The 23,061-nt window shown below is 44.6% G+C and overlaps 1 protein-coding gene across 1 annotated transcript in view; it reads right to left on the bottom strand.

Annotated features, from left to right (window-relative positions):
• The window catches only part of Tdrd9 (tudor domain containing 9), an 89,796-nt gene that overhangs the window by 52,535 nt on the left and 14,200 nt on the right, over positions 1-23,061 (bottom strand). The window contains exons 3-9 of the mRNA XM_052738131.1: positions 20,550-20,647; positions 18,906-19,127; positions 18,321-18,443; positions 13,225-13,305; positions 9,658-9,822; positions 5,190-5,293; positions 671-735 (exon numbers count right to left, since the gene is read on the bottom strand). Coding sequence (XP_052594091.1) covers positions 671-735; positions 5,190-5,293; positions 9,658-9,822; positions 13,225-13,305; positions 18,321-18,443; positions 18,906-19,127; positions 20,550-20,647 — 858 coding nt within the window. The remainder of the gene's footprint in view (positions 1-670; positions 736-5,189; positions 5,294-9,657; positions 9,823-13,224; positions 13,306-18,320; positions 18,444-18,905; positions 19,128-20,549; positions 20,648-23,061) is intronic.

The following is a 23,061-nucleotide window of genomic DNA, read 5'->3' as shown; positions in this document are numbered from 1 at the left end:
TACACCTGCTGGCTAATGGATCTTTCTGTATATAAAATGAGTCTATTTAGTAAACAAAATGTGACAAAGGTTTGAAACTCACATGTTACATTCCAAAATTAAGTTTCTCTTGTTGTATGCTTTTGTTTCCATCACTACATGCACAAATACTCATATGTTCTGCATATTACCTTTCAACAACAAATATGTGAACTATTGTTACAATCTGATCAAACAAAACTCCTTGATAAGTCATTTTGACAAAGTACCATTAAACATAATGCATCTTTTCAGAAAGGTGCAGTAGTAGCCCGTTTTCTTAAGCACTGAGAAGGGACTGAGATTGCTGAGGACTCTGTGGTGTTCCATGCTTTGCTCTCATTAAGAATGCTGCACTGTGAACTGATGTCAATCACCTCACATTCGTGAGCACACAGAGGGATGCTCTTAAAGCAAAACATCTTACCAGAAACTGTGAAGCTGGCAAGACAGTCTTTAAAACTTTGTTCAAGTCTTCATTATCACTATGAACTCTCTGCAGCAATGCAAGAGTTAAGGTAAGGAGTCAAACTGAGTCACAGCTGTTCGTGTTCTCAGTGTCTAAGAGAACAGGCAGGCATGAACACCATTTTTCACAATATGTGCTGTCCAGAATATTAACATTCCATTCCTCAAATTATGACATTCATACCTGGCAAAAACACCAGCACGCTGCTCCGCTCTGACACAAACTGGGCCCCCGACCAGGTCTTGTTCCTGTCAAAATGTGAGGTGAACAAGTTTGAATCAAGGCTGAAGAGCCCCTGCTGCGCGAGACCCTGATGCTACTGGCTTCGCTCAGGAAAGCTCTTGCAGATCACGTCAGGCAATGTTCTTCAGTTCTGACAAACAAGATAGGGGCATGCAAGGAGGCCAGCCAGGCAATAAGTTGGGGCTCTTCTACTGCACTGCCTGTAAGACACACATCTGCAAAAGTTTTCCTGGAAATTTAGATGCTATAATCCAGAAGCCCAAGATATAACCCTTAGAATAACTATAAGCAGGCTTTACTAAAGCCCAGATTATTACTACACAGTATGCCTATAGATGCAGATCTCAGATACCCACCTCCTCACTTTCTATATGAAATACAATTTTCCTGTGGGCCCTCCCTGTATTTCATACCTTCCTCTATACAGTCTAGGGACAGCAGTAACAGACAGAAGGCCCTGCATTGCTCTGGAGCCTACACCCCTGCCCCGGGTAGAGAGACAGAGAATTAAGTGGGCAGCAGTAACAGACAGAAGGGCCCTGCATTGCTCTGGAGCCTACTCCCAGTAGAGAGACAAGAGGAGAAATAAGTAACTTAGCAATAAGCCTGAAAGAAGCAAACAAACACAGGATAAAGGGTTATAAGCTGGGGCTGGAGAGATGGCTCAACTGTTAAAAGCACCCATTGCTCTTCAGAGAATCCAGGTTCAGTTTCCAGCACCAACACGGTTACTCATAACAATCTAACTCCAGTTCCAGTGGATCTGGTGTCCCATTCTGGCTTCCACAGGCACCAGGTTACGCACACGGTACACAGACAGATGTGCCCACAAAACACTCACACACAGAAAGAGCTGCAAAGCTGCATGTGAAAGGACCGCTCAGTGCTGGGCTGACCAACCCTGCAACCACCCAGGCCCAGAACCAGGGTTATGGGTTGGCCCACCCCAACATCCACCCCATCTATGATCTGCTGGAGCACATGAAGGGACTAATCCTGCAGACCTAAAGCTACAGAATTTCCACAACACAGGACAACAGCAAGATATCCAAGAGGAGTCCCAGTGAGGGCCCAGCATCAATAGTGTAGCAGAAACCAGAGGCCTTGAACCAGACCAATGACTCTTTGCAATGAACACTTACAAGTAAAGATATGTGGACAAAAGGGCACACTGCATGACTCACTGTGTTACACTACAGCTTCCATGGGGAGATCCTCCCTTTTTTCTTTTTCTCTTAAATTTTATTGGGGGGTGCTGCAAGGGCAGAGGGTAGATACTCAGTGATGGGAAATAAATGGGATCAAGATGCATGATGTGAAAGACACAAAGAATAAATAAAAAGAAAGTTTTAAAATAAAAAAAAAGAAAGAAAGGACTGCTCAGAGAGACAAGACGGGCAGGAAGGAGTCAGCCATATAAAAGCCCAAGAGGGGCAGGCCAGGCTGTCACCTAGAATAGCACCACAACGGAGAAGGGAACATGCTACCCACATAGAAGGGCTGGGCACAGTGGCACATCCTTGTCATCCCAGTACTGGAAGAGACACAAAGCTCTCTGGGGCTTGCTGGCCACCCAACCCAGCCTAGTTAATGAGTTGTCTAGGCCAGCAAAAGACCTTATTCCAAATGGTGGACAGTGCCCTAGAAACAACACCCAAGGTGTGCAATTGACCCAGACATAAACATATGCACGAGTGCATGCATGTGTGTGCACTCACACACCCCAAGGTAGTGGAATTCTAGCAGGTTCAGCAAGTTGCAGGATTCAAGATCAACACCAATGTATAAAAATGGGCTGGAGGAATAGCACAGTGGGGTAAAGGTATATGCTTAACATGTGCAAAGGCCTGGGTTCACTAACAGCACCAAAAGAAACTATTGGGCCAAAGGGAAACTGTTAACTGAAAACTGACTTATCAAATACCTGGAGGCTGAGGCAGGAAAATTAATTGAGCCCAGAAGTTCAAAATCAGTCTAATCCCATCTCAAAACTTAAGGGCTCTGGGGACCCTTTCCTCCTGCAGATTGCCTTAGCCAGCCTTAATAGGAGATGAAGGCCTAGTCTCACTGCAACTTGTATGCCATGGCTGGTTGATATCCATGGGAGGCCTGCCCCTTTCTGAAGAGAAGTAGAGGAAGAGGAGTAGATGGGGGGTGGGGGGAGTTAGGGGGAGGGACTGGAAGGAGAGGATGGAAGGGAAACTGCAGTTGGAATGTAAAAACAAACAAAATAAATACAAAAAAAAAGAAAAGAAAAAAAATTGGCAAAAGACATGTACATGCACTTCATTAAAGAAGAAACATGCCAGGCAGTGGTTGCACACACCTTTAATCCCAGACTTGAGAGCCAAAGGCAGGTAGATCTCTGTGAGTTCGAGGCCAACCTGGTCAACAGAGTGAGATTCAGGGCAGCCAGTACTACACAGAGAGATGCTGCCTCAAAACACCAACAATTAGGCACCACGTCATGAGAAGATAGGCAAAAACCTTAATGCTTTTTAAATTATTTTTTCTGATTTTATTTCAATATTTATTCAATGTATGTGTATATGCCTGAGTATATGTATTGCACCATGTGTGTTCAATAGTTACAGGTAATTGTTTGTAAGCCACCATATGTGTGCTGGGAACCGAACCTGGGTCTTATACAAGGGCAGTAAGCGCTCTTAATTATTGAGAACCTTCTCTAGTCTCTTAATTATGTGTTTCTAAGTAAAAAGTCAACGAGAAAAGGCTACAAACCATACATCAACAATCTGACATTTGAAAAAGGCAAAACTAAAGACATCTGAGATCAGTGGCCCAGGAAATGGGGAGAATAACGGATAGGGACGCACAGAGAGGCCTTAGGTACTGAACTGCTCTGTGTGATAGATACTGCAATGGGAGAGACGTGGTGTTACACAGCTGTCAGAACCCAGAGAATGGGCAGCATTGACAGTGTGTTCAATATGACAAACACACATCTCTGGTGCAGGGTTCTGACAGCAGAATAAGCTGCGTGAGTGTGGGGCGAAGCAGTCTATGGGAGCTCCCTGCTGCAGACATTTTGGACTAATTCAGTCTAGTCAGCACATGCCCTAGCTCTCATCCTTATGTACAGCGCTTTGGGTGCAGGTTGTCTGCATACTTCCAGTCATGCTGGTCCAGTGAAGACATGAGATCTTTTTAATTTATGCATGTGTGTGTGTACGTGTGTGTATACGTATATGTGTACACGTGTGCAGTTATATGTACATGCAAAAGTAGAGGAGGGGGAGGGGAGAGAGAGAGAGGAAGAGGGGTGGAAGGAAAGGAATGGGAATGAGAGGGAGGGGGAGTTGGAGAGGGAGACAGAAAAGTGTCAGTGTCAACTCTGTCATCCACAAGAATTCTGTCCACCTTCCTCGAGACCAGGGTCTCTCATTGGCCTGAATTTCACCCGTTAGGCTAGACGGGCTGGCCACTGAGATCCATCTGTCTCTGCCTCCCCAGCTGGCATTACAGGCACACACCACGCCTGGTCCCCACTCCCGTCCCTCTGAAGGTTCTGGGAGTCAAACCCGGTCGGTCCTCGTGCTGCAAACCAAGCACTTGAACAACTGAGACGTCTCCCTAGCTCAAGTTTTTTATCTGTTGATTTAGATTATTTTTTCAAAGAATGAAACGGAAATAAAATAATGTTTTACCCAAACAAAAGCTAAGAAGAACATTTACCAACAGTCTTTGAAGGCGGTAATCTGGGAAGAATGAAAGTGAGCCAAGAAAAGAAGTCCAAATTTGACAAACAAGGGTTAATTCAGGGGTATCGTAAAGTCTATAGGAAAGAAGTCACCCCAGCGATCTAGCTTTGGTTACTAAGGGGGTGCAGAATATCCATTATCGTTATTTGTTTCTAAAATAATAAGTGCTATTTATTTGATGCAATAAAATTAGGACCATAGAGCTTCAATAACAGTATTTTTTAAATTATAGACTCAAACCAGCACTTAGAACCTAAATTGTCCTCAAAGGAAAAAAAGTCTCAAGCTTTGTTTTTGTAAACAAAAAGCTAAAAGAATGCAGGTCTGGACTGCCTGCTGGGTATCAGGAAACATCTCAGAAACAAAGAAAACAAAGGCAGAGGAAGCCATGTGATTCCTGTTTCTGGAAAAACCATCATCCCGCTTTCTGGCTCCAATGCTAGCTTAAAAAAAAACCCAAAAGTCCTAAAGCTGCCCTCGGCATGGCTTTGACTTAAGTAGAAATTTGCAGAGTGACTGCTGACTGCTGACTGTTGAGAAGGTACCTACAGCTAGGTGTGGAAGCACATTTCCCAAATCCCAGCACATGAGAGCAAGAAGGTTACAACTCTGTGTCATATAGCTAGACTCTGTCTCAAAAGAAGCCCAAGTGTCTCCAGCTATTATCTTACCACTGTTAAAAACACCGAGACGTGTGTATGGTACACATACGTAAGTGTAGCTGGAGGGGCTCTTACCCAGTCTCTTTCATGTCCAGGTCATCAAACATCTGAATGAGAGAGACAGCAACTTCATAGACATCCTTTGTTATCACCGGCTCCTCCAAACGGTAGGGGGGGAGCTGAAAAAAATAAAAGAAATAGAATATCTAAATAGAGCTGCAGGAAAAATACTGGTTTAGATGTGTGCTCACCCCTTTAGCCACCACTCTAAAAAACACCCTAAGTATAATAAATAATAATAATAATAATAATAATAATAATAATAATAATAATGCCATTTACAGTCATTCTTGAAAACTTGTGATGGCAAGTGATGCCTGGGATACTGCAGATGCACAGCATCAAAGTCAGTGGCAACACAGATGGAATCAGAAAGGCCAAGCAGAGAGTCCAGGCAGAGACTACTTTTAAGGCAAAGGATAAATTGCATCAAAGGCCTAGAAAACTTGGGAGTTGTTTCCTATCTCCAAATCAGTGCCCTTCCAGGGTATCAAATCCCCACCTCTAAGAGCTCCAACATCCCAACATCTATGCATAGGAACTACTGGCAAAAGGTAGTATCACATCTGTCACCCAGTGTACCCTAAGAATACCACATGACATGGCAGCTGTCTGCTAGGGCTTAGAGATTGCTAGACTACTTTTAACTGAACATTAAAACAAACTCAAATCGAACCTAATGGCTTAGAATTGCCCCTGGGATCCTCTACAGAACAGGTCTGTGCATAGAGCTCTGCAGCAGTTTTCACATAGTCTGCTTTACATCCTTTCTGTTTTCCACCAAGAGTAGGAAGCATTTTGTTTAATAATTGGATCAACTACCATCTATAAGACCTCACGAATGACGTGACGGACACGCAGAAAGGAGTCTTCAGGAAGTCAAAAGTTAGTCATATACGGAAATGTTACAGCAAATGTCCAAATAACCATTTCCCAATATTACTATAATTCTAATAACTTGATTGTAACAAGTTTACTTTCATTTCATAACAAAGCACATCAAATACATTCATTGCTAATAGGCCTTAATTTTCTATCCTAACAGTGGCCAATATTCCGTAATGTAACTATTCAAAACAGAAATAGGGAAAAGGCACATGTTCCATAAACCCCAACAGTGACACCAAACTCACCTGGAAGTCTGCTCCTGACAAGCCATGTAGAAAAAGCATGTGACTGAGTCACAAGTAACTTCACTGAGCTCTAGAGCCCAAGCCCTCTAAATAGTCCTTCTTGTTGCTGGTGTTTAGACAGGGTCTCATGTAGCCCAGACCGACCTTCAACTTGCTATGTATTCTAGGCCAGCTCTGACCTCATGATACTTCTACCACCACCTCCAAAGGAATGAGATTATAGGTGCGTGCCACTATACCTGACCTTTCGGATATTTTTTAACTAATTAAATGTTTTCATTTATTTTACATCCCAAGCACAGTTTCCCCTTCCTCCTCTCCTCCTGTTCTCTCCACCACCACCACCCCGCCTCCTACCCCCATCCACTCCTCCTCTGTGTTGGTTCAGAAAGGGGCAGGCCTCCCCTGGGTATCAACAAAGCATGACACACACCAAGTTGAAGCAGGACCAAGCTCCTCCCCTTGCACCAAGGCTGGGCAAGGCAATCCACGTTCTGACTCCGTGACTCCGCTCACAGAACAAGGCAGAAGCCACAGTGCTTCTGTCCTAAAGGGAGGTTATGATCCTACACATGTGTCATCAAAAGATGTCCAGGCTATCAAGGGAATCCCAGAACACAAAGAATGAGTTCTTTGGAAAAATACACGCATCTAGAGAATAGGTATACGTTCAATGGGGAAACAAATGGTGCCAGGACAAATGGGAATCTAATCTAAGTGTTTAAAGACCTAAAAAGGAGAAGAAAATCCTAAAAGGGGGTACACAAAAACTAGGCTGTTAGCCTAGAGGCACACACTTGTGTCCTAGCCCTTGAGAAAGTAGAGGCAGAAGGAGCAGGTGCTCAAGGTCATCCACGCCTACACAGCAATCGTGAGGCTGGCTACATGCGATTCTGCTGCAAACAAAATGTAACAGCACAGTGTACTGGGGCAAGGTGCTGCATGGGGGGGGGGAGTGGGGGCAGTGCACTGGGGGCAGGGGGCGGGGGTGCTGCACAATCCCATTAGAGTGTACATTTATACTCTATAGATCTTTCCTAAGGGTATTCTTGCAAAAGAAAACAAGTTGAAAATAAGAGAAAGATTCTTCTAAGGGCCTTGAAAGGCAACACTTAAAGTTGGCATCACAAAAAACAGGGGACCAGCCAGGCGGTGGTGGCTCACGCCTTTAATCCTAGCACTCAAGAGGCAGAGGCAGACTGATCTCTGTGAGTTCTAGGCCAGCCTGGTCTACAGAGTGAGTTCCAGGACAGGCACCAAAACTACACAGAGGAACCGTCTCGAAAAACCAAAAAACAGGGGACAGGGGACCAAAGTAGATGAGTTTCAAAAAAAGTCCAGAGTGGTCAACAGTGTCATTATTCTCTAAAAGCCAAGTAAGCTTAAGGCTGACCTTGCCGTGTGGTGACTGGACCAAAAGGAGCCTGGCAGATACAGCTTGGGTAAGTGGGGTCAGTAGAGTCACAATGGAGAGAGACAAAAGTACTGGGAACTAGAGGAGCAGAGGCTGGGAAGAGCTGCAGACAAACCTTGGGCTGAGGAGGATGTTTCTGAAGAGAAAAAATACGCAATTATGTCTAACCATGGGCCAGAAACGACAACGCCGAGCAGCGGGAGCTCAGGAGTGGAAGACAGCAGGCAGTGGGTCAAGACCTCACGAGAGACGGCAAGCACAGGCGGAGGGCTGCGCTCCACAGAGCTGCACTAGACAGCAGGAGAGGAACAGGAGGAATAACAGTGAAACCGAACTTGAAAATCGTTCTCTAATGTGCAAAGTTCTATGACAGAGTAAGTACAAACACCACCTTCATAGTTAACAGCAATAGACTGATTCAGGGAGTGAGAGGGCAGCTTAGCTAGACAAGGACCTGAGTTCCAACATCGGCACCCTCCCACAAAATGCCCAAATAAAAATCATGTCTGATCACGCACTGAAACAGTAACTATGTGCCTTCTAGATACCACAGGCAGGCTATGTGGTAAGCAATGGTAAAGCCTTCTAAACAGCTGAACACAACCCAGTCAGCCGAAGGGCCTAGAAGCTAGCCTGTCCAGCCACAGGGCCTCCCAACGTAGATGCCCACAGCTGACCTTACTCCTTTTTCAGTGTTTCCACAAAGAATTGAAGAATTCCACAAAGAGGTGAAGCCGGGCCAGCACCTCACTCTAGTGGAGGCCACTGTTCAACACTACCATCTCCTTCTCCATCCAACTGCAAGCACACGTGTTCTTCCTCGTCCCAGCAATCTCCTTCTGGGCTCACAGGCTCCAGGAGTGGTCCACACAGAGGTCTCGACCTGACCTCTGGCACTGTCTAGGACCATTTTTGGTTGTGGTCATGGAGAGGGATGCTACTTGCATCTAGTGGATCAAGGACAAGAACAAACGTCCTGCAGTGCTGAGGGTGCCCTGCCTCACAGGACTGTGAACAAAGATGCCTGTGCTCAGAGGCTGAGAAACCGTGCCCTGTAAGTCATGCTCTCCTGTGTGCACAACAGCACAGGGCAGCTGGTCACTGAAGCACTGCTGCAGGAGGAGCAGCCCTGTGTGGAGCAGGGGCCTGCCACTCTAAAGGAGAAATGGGAAGAATACTTACAGATACAGAAACATGTGCAGAGAGCATAGCACTTCTGCACAACAAGAAACAAACGGTGCTGTACTTGCTTGGCAGGCAGGCCCAGGTGTGAGGGAAGATCCTGAGAGCTCTGCAGGAGCAGGCTCCTCCAGAAGACAGGAAGAGGGAGGCAAGCTTTCACTCCCTTTGGGTTTGTGTTCATGAGTTAGGAATGGAACCCACAGTCTCACACAGCTGCCCAAGCACTTTCTCACTGAGCGCACTCTCAGAAGGATGAGAAAAGAAGTGTGTCGTACCCGCTTCAACTTCAGACTTCTGAGATCTCGAAGTGTACCACACATGTGAAAGCAACTCTACACCCACCTCTTAGGACAACGTGTCACTGTCACAGTACAATTCCAGGTTCAACTCAATTCACCTTAGACCAGAAATGCACATTTAACCAGAATTCTATCTCAAGTAAATTTACCCATCTTCAAGTGAATTTACAATTTTATAATGACTAAAATCTGATTTTTTTATTTTTCAACATCAGTGAGGCATGAAGCTAGTCTCAATAACTTCCATGAGGATGTATGATATGAATATTTACTATGCTCACAGCTTATAAGAAAAGCTAGTAGTTTCCTCCCTTTATTTTCTCCACCCCTTCCTCCCATGTGTCGGCTCTGACAAGTTCTAAATGGGCCTCGAAACCCTTTTAGAATTAGCAAAGGAATTCACAGTTAGAAACAAAGTCCATTCACTATAAAAGAAGCAATGCATCCCGACATACCCCACTATGATTAATGTGCCCCAAATCATTAAGGTAATACTCTTCAATAGCATGAGGCTTGCCTTCCACTTCAAAAACATATGCAGGATTCATCTTGTTCTGAACAGGAACAGCAAAGTAGTCTGCAAATTCCTTGCAGTTGATGGTGGCAGACATGAGGATCACCTGTAGTGAAAAGAGTCCCATCCATGAGCAATACAAGCCACCTCAGAACCCAGACCCACTTTCTCATCCTCCCACCATTTAGAAACTACTGAGTTTTAAATAGAATATCTTGATTTTTTTCCTTGTGTATTGTACAAATTAAAACAGTATAAAGAATACTCAAGACTTTACTATTACTTTAAAACTATTTTTTTGGAAGGAGAAACTGTTCCATCCCTGAAATCCACAGTGGAAGGAGAGAACTCCTGGAAGTTGTCCTCTGGCCTCCACATTCACATGATCACATGCATGTCTCACACATAATCCACAAAAAATAATAATACTTTAAAAATATTAAAATGAGAAACTGTATACTCCCAAAAAACTGTGACCACTTACTCAGAATAAAACTCTTCATCATAAAACCAATTTTAAGAAATTAATTTCAGGACAGTGTGATACAGGAAAGTAAGAGAAACTGAAGAGATCTGGAAAACTCTGGCTGTAGCTGAAGAGAGTAGCAAATCCAAGACAAAAGCTGTGCCCAGACCCAGGAGCCAGCCTGGCCTAGAGCCCGGTCAGAAGCCTGAGACCAGCTGCAGGCACAGGTTTGCCGGGAACACACACGAGCTGGGCGTCTCTAAAAAGTCAGTCGCACAGGCCTGGAGCAGCATCCACAGCACAGCATCCACAGCACACCAGACGTGCCCTGGGAAAAGCGGCAGCAGTCCCAAGAACCTGCTATTCCTTGGTCCAGAGTCTCTGGCTGGTGCAGACTACCTGCTGTAACTAGTAGTGAGCAGTTCCTAAGTGTGAATCTTATCAGACAAGTAAAGGTATCACATGGTCAGCACCCTTTTTCCTTTGACATTAGACACAAACAAGAAACCACAGTAACCAGAATTCGTTTTGAAAAAAAAAAAAATGTCTTAAGACAGAGGAGTGGCTTAGGAAGGCACTTGAGGTACAAGAGTGATCCCCTAGGAATACACCCAGGCACAGTGGTGATGCCTAGACACTGATCAAACATCAATCAGGCCAGCCAACTTCAGAGCTCTTTTGATCGGTGCAACATGCAAATGAGAGACTAATGCTCCCAGACAGCCCAGTGTCTCCTGCAGAGGACAACAGCCTGGTCCAGGGCGTGCCAGGGCTAGAGGACAGCAGACGTGTACAGAGGTAGCCAGGACACAGGGATCACAGCATTTCTACCATGTACTGCTGACCTTGCATCTCCATATTCTGACAGCAGAACTCTTATAAAAAGAAATAACTAAGGATTTCCTGAGGATTTAAAAAAAAAAAAATCACAAAGCCATCTAACGCTTGACTTCAAACTACCTGACCCACATATACATAAGGTTCTCTGTTTAGGAAGCATGGTGCTTCGTGTATAGTTCTTGTTTGTTTTGCTGCTGTCTTTGTGGTGTTAGGTATTTAACCCAGACCTCCTGTAGACTAGGCAAGGGTTCCACTACTGAGCCAAATCCCCAGGCCTCTTCAACTACTTTTTAAATAAATTATGAAACTAACAACCCATTTCTTACTCCTTATTGGAGAGATGCCACGTTCCTTCCACCATTTCTGAAATGTGGTGGAATTTTTTTTAATCCACTGATACCCTTAACTATCACTGAAAACTAAAAACATTTAATAAAGTCACTATTCTGGTTTGAGTAAAAACAAGTCTTAAAATGACAATCAAGCCGGGCGGTGGTGGCACACGCCTTTAATCCCAGCACTCGGGAGGCAGAGGCAGGCGGATCTCTGTGAGTTTGAGGCCAGCCTGGTCTACAAAGTGAGTTCCAGGAAAGACGCAAAACTACACAGAGAAACCCTGTCTCGAAAAACCAAAAAAAAAAAAAAAAAAAAAAAAAAAAAAAAAAAATGACAATCAAAACTTCATTAGCCACTCATTTGCTGAGCCATCGTCAACACTCTAAGATTCCTAACCAGAAATGTAAAGGATCTCAGCCACTCACTCTGCAGTCACCAGAGCAACCAGACAGCCTATCACAGCCGGGCTGCAGTCACTGAGTGTGGCCACCTTGCAGATGGGAAGAAGCAGCATTTCCTTAAACATATGAATGCATGGAATGCCACATTTCAGAACTTCAAAACCAATCATCTTTCCACTAACAGCAAATCCTTCAGCAGAACAGTCATCCAAGTTGTTGCCTAAAGAACTCTATTTAGCATGGCTGGATTGTGAGTGATCTGTGATTAGATTTACTTAGATTACATGATTATTGTTGACATCCTACGCTTATATTCTTCATGTTCATAAAAAACCGTGACATTTACCATTCCTCCACAACTCTACCTCTCCAGAGCAGTGCATCTCCTGCCCTCAACTGCAGCACCTTCCCTGTAAGACAGGGCCACTGGCTTCCTCCCACAGGGAAGGTGCTGCTTTAAACTACCCTGCTTACTCAGCCAAAAGCAGGCTCCAATGCCCAGCCTTCCAGGACACAGCCTTCCACTGCTATTAGATCATTTTCTGAAAGCCTGGAAAAGTGTTAAAATTCACTGCAACATAATCACCAAAAAGCGTCTACACTGTGACCCCAGGAGACGCCCCGGGCCTACTTTATGGCAGGATCTGGAGTATGGCATCTGACGGTAGAGTCTAAGAGCCTGTATCTGTCTTAGTCAGGGTTTCTGCTGCTGTGACAAACACCAGGACCAAAAGCAACCTGGGAATAAAACACTCATTTCAGCCGGGCGGTGGTGGTGCACGCCTTTAATCCCAGCACTCGGGAGGCAGAGCCAGGTGGATCTCTGTGAGTTCGAGGCCAGCCTGGTCTCCAAAGCGAGTTCCAGGAAAGGCGCAAAGCTACACAGAGAAACCCTGTCTCGAAAAACCAAAAAAATAAAAAAAAAAAAAGGAAAAAAGGAATAAAACACTCATTTCTGCTTACAGCTCCTGGTCACAGTCTCTCACTGAGGGAGTCAGGGCAGGAACTCGAGGCAGAAACTGGGGGTAGAAACTGAAGCAGAGACCATGGAGGAGTGCTGATTCCTGGCTTGCTCCTCATGGTTTACTCAGCCTGCTCCTTTCTTCTTCTTCTTCTTTTATTTTTTGGTTTTTCAAGACAGGATTTCTCTATGTAACCCTGGCTGTCCTCCCAGAGATCCACCTGCTTCTGCCTCCCTCAGTGCTGGGATTAAAGGCGTGCTTCTTATATCATTCAAAACCACTTGCTCACATGGCACCTCCCACAGTGGGTGGAGTACTTCCACATAAATCATTAAGCAAAAAATGTCCTATAGGCTTGCCTACAGGCCAATCTTACAAAGGTATTTTCTCAGTTAAGAGTCACTTTGCCAGATACATCTAGGTTTATATCATATTGACAAAAACCAATCAGCATAGTACCAAATTATTAAAATGAGAGAAACAGAATGAAATTTAAAATTTACCTTCACAAAACGTGAATTTGTCCTCAAGAGCTTACGGACTACCAACAGCAGGAAATCCATTTCCTCGGTTCGTTCATGCACCTACAAGATGAAGAGAGCACCCTCCCATAGCATCAAGAATGCACATGTCAGAGCGGTGGAGACTGCTCAGTGCTTAAATAATTTGTTGCACAAGCATGAAAATCAGAGTTCAGATTCTCAGAATCCATGTAAATACTAGGTGAACACACTGAGTCTATAATCCCAGAGTCAGATGGTGGAGACAGAGAATCCTCAGAGGAAGCTGGCTGTTCATATAGGCAAGCTCTGGGTTTGACTGAAAAGACCCTGTCTCAATGAATACGGTGGAGGGTGATGATTCCAGATATCAACCTTAAGCTTCCATATGAATGAGCTGCATATGCACATGCACCCACACATACCTGTGCCAACATACAAGCAAGCATGCATATACACATGCATACCACACACATGAAAATGGAATTTTACAAAAGGATGCACATGTTCCTTGATGAGAGAGAGTAAAGAGGGCTTTCATGCCCGTGGCAGACTTGCAACTGAACTAGGTTTCTCAGGCAGGTCAGTGCAGCTTTTCAGGGGACTCACTCCTGTCCTGACTAAGAGTAAGCAAAGAATATCTGCCCAAGTCAAAGGCTATCACATGGGTCACTGTCACCCTCAATATTTCTCTTTAGGACCCACTGACATTAGGGCAGAGCACTGGTGAGCCCCCTCAGCCCTGCCCACTTATCAGCAACACTGCCTAACCAGTCCCTGCGGAACCCTCTGCCATGGTTTGTTACTCTAACAAGTGTGGGGTTGAGTAGGTACCAGTCTAATGCTGACTAAGGAGCAGCAAGTCATGTTCCCTGACAAAAAGAACTGAAGCTCACAGGATAGCTAAGAGGTTGGTCCTGGGAAAGACGGGCCCGTCAGAAGCTGGTAAATCATATCAAGCAAAGTCAGAGTCTAGGGCAAGCAGGCAGAACTTCAACATGACCACAAAGCAGCACACATGGGAAGCAGCTGCTCCAGTCCTCCTCAGATGGAGACCCAGGCTTAGCCACCGTAACTGCTCCACCCATACCACCCTGCTCACCTAAAGCGGTAGGTAGGGTCAAGGGGCCTTTTCCAAAAGAAGCCCAGTTAGGTCAGGATATATGAGAGCTGTTGTAGACTATTATTTTAAGATGTGTCACATTGGTTTATGCTGTGGAACATTTGTGTAGTGATGCAAATATGTATTGCATTCTTTTATGTTGCATTTGTTTAACTCAGAAGCTGTGTTACTGTGCCTGTCTAAAACACCTGATTGGTCTAATAAACAGCTGAATGGCCTGCAGCGAGGCAGGAAAAAGGATAGGCGGGGCTGGTAGGCAGAGAGAATAAGTAGGAGAGAGAAGAAAAGGGGGACGCCAAGGGGCCAGCCATGAACTGCTGTGGAACAACCTTTTTGTATACCGTGACTATGTATTACTCTCACTGGTTAATAAAAGGCTGATTGGCCAATATCTGGGCAGGAAGAGATTAAGCATGAAAGCCAGACTAGGAGAATTCTGGGGAGAGAAATGGTGGAGTCAGAGAGTGGCCAGAAAATGCAGAAAAGCAAGATGAGAATGCTCTACTAAGAAAAGGTACCAAGCCACAGGACTAAACATAGATAAGAATCATGGGTTAATTTAAGTGTGAGAGTTAGCTAGTAACAAACCTGAGCTATTGGCCAAGCATTTGGGAAAACGTAAGCCTCTGTGTTGGTTATTTGGGAACTGGCGGGCAGGAGAGAAACACCCGATTACAATGGAGTAAGAGTGAAAGAAAGGGATACAGAAACAGAGATAGAAGCTGAGAGGCAAAAGGTAGACGGGATAAGTTAAGAAAAGCGGGCTAGAAACAAGCCAAGCTAAGGCCTGGCATTCATAAGAAAGAATAAGCCTCTGTGTGTATTTATTTGGAGCTGGGTGGCAGGCCTCCAAGAGTCAAAGAGTAAAAAACAACCAACCACAGAGAGCACATAAGGACAGTAAGGTTATATCCAGATAATTCCCTGTAAACGGAAAGAAATAGCCACTAAATCTCAAGGATGGACAAGGCTCATTTTCCCTGTGGCCCTGTTAGCTTGTGCCTCAGTTCCTACTGAGCAGAAATCCAGAATGCAAATGGCTGAAGGCAAAAGCTGGAAGCTATTTGCTGATCATGGACAAGAGCTAGAAATTTTCACAGAACACCGTAGAATTTCCTGAGTAAGATCGTCTACCCTATCACCAAATCCAGAACATCTCAACACAAGCCTCACTTCCCTTGCTTAGAAAAATCAAAGCTATTGCCAATGAAGGGTCCCCAAGGTGATTACTCAACTATTAGGTCCTATCCCTAAATTTAAGAGTAACAACTTCAGCCAACACATTTGTGACCCCAGCATTTGAGAGGCAGAGGCAAGAGGATCAGGAACTCGAGGACCTTGTCTCAACAACAGTAACAACATTGCAGCCTTTCCTCTGGACTTGAACCCATCTTCTCTGGTCCTCCAGGGTAGCTCTTCCTATCCTTCTGCCTCTAGAGGACTCGGTCCGCTGCCCCAATACACACATTTGTGCATCACCTCTGGCCCCACAGGCCTTTCCTTAACACGGACACACAGCTCATCAGACACCAGCCTCCTGGGACCTGTGAGAGGCTAAGAAGAGAAACTAGGACTTGCTTGTCTTCTACAACAGGTAAAAAAAAAAAAATACTTACTGGATGATGTGCTCAGAGCTAGCTTATTCTTTTTCAAGAACCAAGAAGCCAGAAGCATTATCATCCCATTTTAAACTGGCTGGCTATTTCGAATAGTGCAAACTTACATTTCTTCTGAAACTCAAATTATCACTGAGAAGATGCTTGGTACTGTGTAAACTAAAGCTTCAGGTATCTCTATCACTCATTCCCAGGTCGGGAAGCAGGCAGTACTGAGGTGAGGGCAGGGACTCCATTGCTCCCCTATGCCTGTTCTTGCAGAGTAACCTACTTCTGTTAACCTTCAGGAGTGAATGCTGATAACAACATGGTATGGACAGTTTGTCTATGTCATTTACATATGTGCAGAGCAGACAAGTCATCAAATAGAAGATGCAGGGATTAGCACTACAGGATCAGGGAGTAGTCCCAGGCACATGCAGCAATCCCATCCATGGTAGGTGGCCTGACCACAGAGCTTCATGAAACTTCAGCTTCCTTCATGTAAAGTGGTTCAACTACAGTGACAGGCTCAGGCTCAGTGACAGCCACTGTGAACGCCAGCATCTTTCGGTACACTGCCTACTAGGTCTGACTTTGATTTCCACGTAAAGGTTTGCTAAACTGTCAAGTGATAAGAAAAACTCTGAACCACATTGTCCAGGGCTTTGGAAGAAATTACATTTCCTATCCTCTCCTCAAACACCTGCAGTGCTACACAACCAAGGAAATGTGTTCAAGGCCACAGTACATCCACAAAGCTCTACTGGGATGCATGTGCTGTTAACGACCATACACAGCACAGGAACATAGCAAGACCTCCCCCTCAAAGACAGGGTTAGCAATGGTCACATTTCAGAATTTGCTAAGCACCCCAGCCCCACTCGCATCTTCCCAACTCTTCTAAAAAATGAGTTGAATTTCTTAGGACAGCATGATTTTACAGAAATTTGGGGGGCAGGAGGACAGTATGGGCCATTTCAAAATCTTCTGAGAAAGCTGTAACACAGAGCATCCTATATCTTGAAACACTTGTTGAAAATATGAACAAATATGAAATGTGCACCCATTATAGTGGTGCACACTCTTACTCTCAGGAGAGACAGACAGGCAGATCTCCATGATTTGGGGGCCAGCCTGGTTTACACAGCAAGTTCCAGGCCAGCCAGGGATACACAGTGAGACAATGTCTCAAAAAAGAAAAGAAGGAAGGGAGGAAAGAAGGGAGAAAGGAAAGAAGGAAAAAGAAAGAAAAGATGAACAACAGTTAAATATTCTGTCCTAATGAGGCAAGTCCAAAACAGGGCAGATGAAGGAGATAATCAGGAGATAATTAGGAGAGCTAAGACAAGCTTCTGTCATGGCACATGCCAGTAGTAATCCCAAGCCTTGGGAAGATAAAGCAGGAGGATCATGAATTCCAGGCTAGCCTGGGCTACAAAGCAAGACCCTGTCTCAAAAACTAAGTAATAATAATAATAATAATATGGATTTGCGGGTAAAAGTGCCAGCCTGGTGAATTGAGTTCAGACCTCAGAACCCATAGCTGGAGAACCAACTTCCAAAATTGTGTACATGGCACAGCAGAACACACACATACAAATACAAATTTTAAAGTTAGGCTGGGCGGTGGAGGTGCACGCCTTTAATCCCAGCACTCGGGAGGCAGAGTCAGGTGGATCTCTGTGAGTTCGAGGCCAGCCTGGGCTACAGAGTGAGATCCCAGACAGGCACCAAAACTACATAGAGAAACTGTCTCAAGAAAGAAAAAATTAAAGTTAGAAAAAAGAAAGCTAAAGCAGGGACAAAAACAGAGTTCACGATACTGTATCATGACTAAGCTCTTCCTCAGAGTAGATTAGTGCATCTTACCTTTATTAAAGTGTTTCCTGCAGGGCTGGAGTTTGAACTCAGGGCCTCTCATATGCTAGGTAAGCACTCTACCTCTGAACTACACCCTCAGCTCAACTTCTGTAAACTACTGTCATCCTTGATTGATTAGGCAGAAAGTCTGCCTCCATGTGGGGCTGAGGACAGCACTCTCCAGCAGCGTGGGGAGCCAGCACAAGGGCTGCACTCTGCTGAGACACAGACCCAGGCACCCCAGACTGCACAAGAACAAGTGACGGAAACTGCTCACTAAAATCTCCTTCACAAAGAGCAGGTGCCAGACCTGATCTGGGGCCACAACCTGCCTGTGGAGCGCTGCTCTAAAAGGCAATCTTCCCCACCTATATTTTGAAAGGCAAAGAACAAAGATAAAGCAGATAATCCACATTCACAAGTACAAAGGCAAGATCAGGCCCTTGTTGTGGGACACAAAGATGGCAGCCCACACTGCGCTCTGGGAATAAGGACCTGCCCAACAGCAGAGTACTCACCTCGTCAATGAAGACATGCGTGAATTCCATCAAACTCTTGGCACTTACAATTTTCTGAAGCAGGACTCCAGTGGTCATGTAAATTAACCTAGTGTCTTCTGTCGCTATTTTCTCTAGCCCTACCTAAAGTTGAGGAAGGAAAAGAGGGGAAGAAAACACAGGTCTCAATGGCTCCCATTTACCTACCCAAACAAGTTATAGCCATTTCACCCAGGAAAGGAATAAAAATCACTATTTCAGAAGATATTTAGGGTCCAAATGTAAGTCAGGTTCTCAAATGACTTTTTTCTTCTGTTTTGGGCAGGAATTAGCTTATCCAGAGATGCTACCTACAGTATTTTCATGTGACAAGACCTTACAGACTATAAAGGTATAATTAAAAAGATTAAATATTAGAAAGCACCATTCTAAGAATTCTCCCTTCTCTCCTTTTCAACTGGAGAAGAGATTCAAAATTATTTTCAAGAATTTTACTTTCAATTCTGCTCTTTAATTTCCAGTAGAAACAGTTACACACTGACATCAACTTACAGAGAGTGAAAAAAATGAACAAAAGAGAAAGTTCACTTTCTCTCTGCGCCTCACCTGATAGCCCACCAAGCCACCTAGAGTCCAGGAGCGCTCCTTACTGATCCACCTGGCGATGCTGCTGGCCCCTATTTTCCGAGGCTGTGTAACCACTATGTTGCAGAAGGCAGAGCGCTGAGTATAGTGGTCCAGGATGTACTGTGGGAGCTGCGTGCTCTTACCGCTCCCTGTGGCACCGTGTATGATCACCACAGAGTTGCTTTCTATCAAAGAAATAACCTGTAATTTAAAAACAATCACTCTCACAGTTGGCCCAGGTCAGACAGCAGTGTGGAGTACTATCATCTGAAGAAGGCTTCAGTCAGCCACCTCGACATCACAAAACAAGAGGACTAAAAATAGTTCCCACTTTTAAAATCAATTCCATTACCAATAACTAGGTGATTGGTGGGCTGGCTGGTTATGAAACAAGGCCACACTCTGCAGCCCTGTGGTCCTCTGCCTCCAAGTACTGGAATTACAAGTGGGCACCACGCACCCAGTACATAACTGTTGACAGCTGTGAAGACCAGGCCAGAGTAGCCAGCGCTCCAGTTCTCAATGTGTTCTTCGTGTGTGCACGCGTGCGCGCGTGCATGCAAACACACATGTGTTTGGAGACAGGGTTTCTCTGTATAACCCTGGCTTGACTGTCCTGGAACTCACTCTGTAGACCAGGCTGGCCTCAAACTCACAGAGATCCACCTAACTCTGCCTCCCGAGTGCTAGGACTAAAGGCCTGTGCCACCACAGCCAGGCTTCTTCAGATGAATTTGAAGTAACTAACTACACTTTCCCTTACAGTGTACAAGCAGTATCATAAATCCTGATGACCTTTCTAACAGTCAGCAATGGTCAGCAAGTACAAATCAATGTGAATCTCAGAATCTAAAACTAATGAAGTATATCCACTCCATAAAGCATTAGTTAATCTTCAGCAAAATAAAAATAAAGTTTGGAATATTTCCTATTTTATCTAAAACTTTTTCACTAAAATAACTAATAATGGCTTAAATATTCTTACTTTTAACCATGTTTAATAACATATAACTAGCTGGGCGGTAATGGCGCACGCCTTTAATCCCAGCACTCGGGAGGCAGAGGCAGGCGAATCTCTGTGAGTTCGAGGCCAGCCTGGGCTACCAAGTGAGTTCCAGGAAAGGAGCAAAGCTACACAGAGAAACCCTGTCTCGAAAAACCAAAAAAAAAAAAAAAAAAAAAAAAAAAACATATAACTGCCTAAAAACCTAAGCATCCTACTGCTGGAGGTAGCTTGCACTGGTAACAAAAGAATGTGTACATGTCTGATTAAATCAACCAGTAAGCAGGAAAGGGAGTAGCAGACCACAAGAAATCCCAGTGCAAATGCTGGGGTGCATTCCTTCTCCATCGCAAGATTTGCTATGTGTTCCTTAACAAAAAGCTCCCCCAGGGAAGTGAGGCTATACCACTGTTGGCTGTCAGTGTGACAGGTCACAGGTGAGTCTGAGCAGGGCACAGACAAGCTTAACCTGGGGCTTTGTGGAGGTGGTTTTGGGTGATAGATGCTGCTGACTTTTCTTCTGGCCTGTGCACATGAAGCCCCCACCCACAGTACCAACAGTGTTATGCTTCATTTATTTATTCCAGCAGCAAAATCACATTAGGAAAAATTAATTTTACCTCTTCTTTGCACCGATTTATAGGCAAATCAGGATATTTGTAAGTTGTCTCTGAGATGCATGTAACATTGCTTAACTTAGCCAATGGTGACCTTAGACCTGTATTCAGACAAAACAAAGTTATTTCTTAGCTGAAAAGATAAAAATTAAACAAGTCTATGACCTATCTAATCTGTGTATATGGATTGTACACACACACACAGAGGCAAGTGCACACATGTATACAGACAAACAGTTCCTCCCCTTGGATGCAGACTTCCATCCCAGTCACCAACACTGTTGACCTACATTTCCTCCTAAGTTAACAAATCTGACACACACAGAATTCTGCACCTGATTCAATAGTGGCTCACTCATGTAAGATTCTGGTAGTGTGCACAAGTGATGAAGTGTACATTCCTTGCTACAAAATGATAAATCAAACACAACTTACAAGCTATTGGTGCGGTTAAAGGGGCTTGTTTGCTTTGCTAAAAAATGTTTGCTATGGTGTCTGTCTGGTCCCAACTATTTAATGTTCTCTTGAGAATCCATGTACCTGTGCTGGCTGTCCCATAGTCTAAGCTGCCTCTAGTTACCACTTGGCAAAGAACACAACATTGGAGTTCATGCATAGAACGTTCACAGATAAACATTCACAGCAAGCTCCTAAGCCTTCCTGTCCCTCTCCCAGATCACCCTGTCTGGGAGCACCTCTCCCTCCACGTTTCAACTTCTTGTCCCTCTCTCATCCCTTCCTACACTTACAGCTCCTCCCTGCTCTCACCTTAAAAACATGTGGTCACTCTTCTTTTTCCACAATTAGTCTAACAATGTATGATTAAATTGTTATTTTTTTTTTAATTTTGTGGTGCTGGGGATCAAACCCCAGGCCTTGTACCCCAGCCCTGTTCTATATATAGACATATTTAAATGTTTTGGGTGACACTAGAGATCAAGCCCAGGTCCTCCCTCACATTTCTCTGGCCCCATCTTTTCCTGGATCTGGATCGGAGTGTGTGTGGTTGTCCTTCACCTCACAGCCAGCGATCAAGATCTGTTAATCTCTCTCGAGGAAAACGATTCCTTCCTGGGAAAGAGTCTCCTTCTAAGCTATCCCTTGTCCTGCTCTGTGCAGGCCTCTGACTACCTTCCCCACACTGACGAGCTCACTGAAATGGAAGCTCTCCATTATTGTATCTTACTCTCTCTCACTCACTGTGGCTCCCAATTTCTCTGGTTTGGTTTGGTTTTTGCACATTCATATGTGAGAGAGACAGAGACAGAGACAGAGTGTGTGTGTGTGTGTGTGTGTGTGTGTGTGTGTGTGTGTGTGTGTGTATGAGAGAGAGAGAGAGAGAGAGAGAGAGAGAGAGAGAGAGAGAGAAAGAGAGAGAAAGAGAAAGAGAAAGACTGAGAATGTTTGCTTTGGTTTTTTTTGAGACTGGATCTCTTGTAGCCCAAATTGGTCTTGAACTCTCTATGTAGTCAAGGATGACCTTGAACCCCATTCTCCTGCCTCTATCCCCTGAATACTGGAATTACAGGCATGAGCTACCACACAATGCTTTTTTCCCCTGAAGCTTTTTTTATGTTAAACCATTTTATTTGAGAAATAAGGATAACCGAACCCTGCCATCCTCACAGTCCAGGCAACAGCCTCCAGTTCTGGCAAAATCTGAGCTGGAAAGCCCCACCCTGCTCTCAGGGACACCCACATGTCCTGAAGCCTTTAAGACTTGTGTGGTCAGGAAAGAAGCCGCCACCGTACCTGTGAGGACAGACACAGTAGGGCAGGGGACCAGGCAAGCACCAGGACTGAGTGGGACTGAGGCTGAGAGAACCACTATTCAAGGATGGAGAGTGAGGATGACTCTTTCAGGATGACAAAAAGGTCGAAGGTCTACATTTTTGCTAAGAAAGCTTGAGCCTGGTTCATGGCTCTACTAAAGGAGCCCTTGTTGCTCCGGCAACATCAATGTGAACTGCAGGACTTGACTACATCTATTTTGAAGGTTGCTACCTTCAAAGACAGAACATTTATAAGAAAAAAAAAACAAAACAAAACAAAGCCAAAAGCCCTTGCCACACTATCTAAACTACAACCCTTCTCCATGTAGCACACGATGTCACCTGACATTTTTAGGTCACAGGCTGAGGCAGACCCAGCACAGGTCAAGCCTTGCCTTTACGCACATGCCCCAGGGTGGACAGGAAACCAGGGAGCAGAAATGTTCACAGCCGTGTGGCTGTTGGTTTTTTATAAACAAAGTAAAAAGACAGACATCAATGATAATTTAAGGAAAACCAACAAATTACATGTGACAAACTGAAGCCTAGAAGTAGACGGAAAATACTACAACCTCAAAACATGCTGTTCTCATTTTTTCCTTATTCTAAGTTACTAAAATATTTTATGTAAGCCGGGCTGTGGTGGTACACGCCTTTAATCCCAGCACTCGAGAGGCAAAGCCAGGCAGATATCTGTGAGTTCAAGGCCAGCCTGGTCTATAGAGCATGATCCAGGACAGGCA

The sequence above is a fragment of the Peromyscus californicus genome, unplaced genomic scaffold, assembly GCF_007827085.1.
Source record: "Peromyscus californicus insignis strain IS unplaced genomic scaffold, ASM782708v3 Scaffold_15__1_contigs__length_86483966, whole genome shotgun sequence".
Lineage (NCBI taxonomy): Eukaryota > Metazoa > Chordata > Mammalia > Rodentia > Cricetidae > Peromyscus > Peromyscus californicus.
The sequence above is the reverse complement of the archived record's forward strand: the minus strand, read 5'-3'. Positions and strand labels throughout refer to the sequence as shown.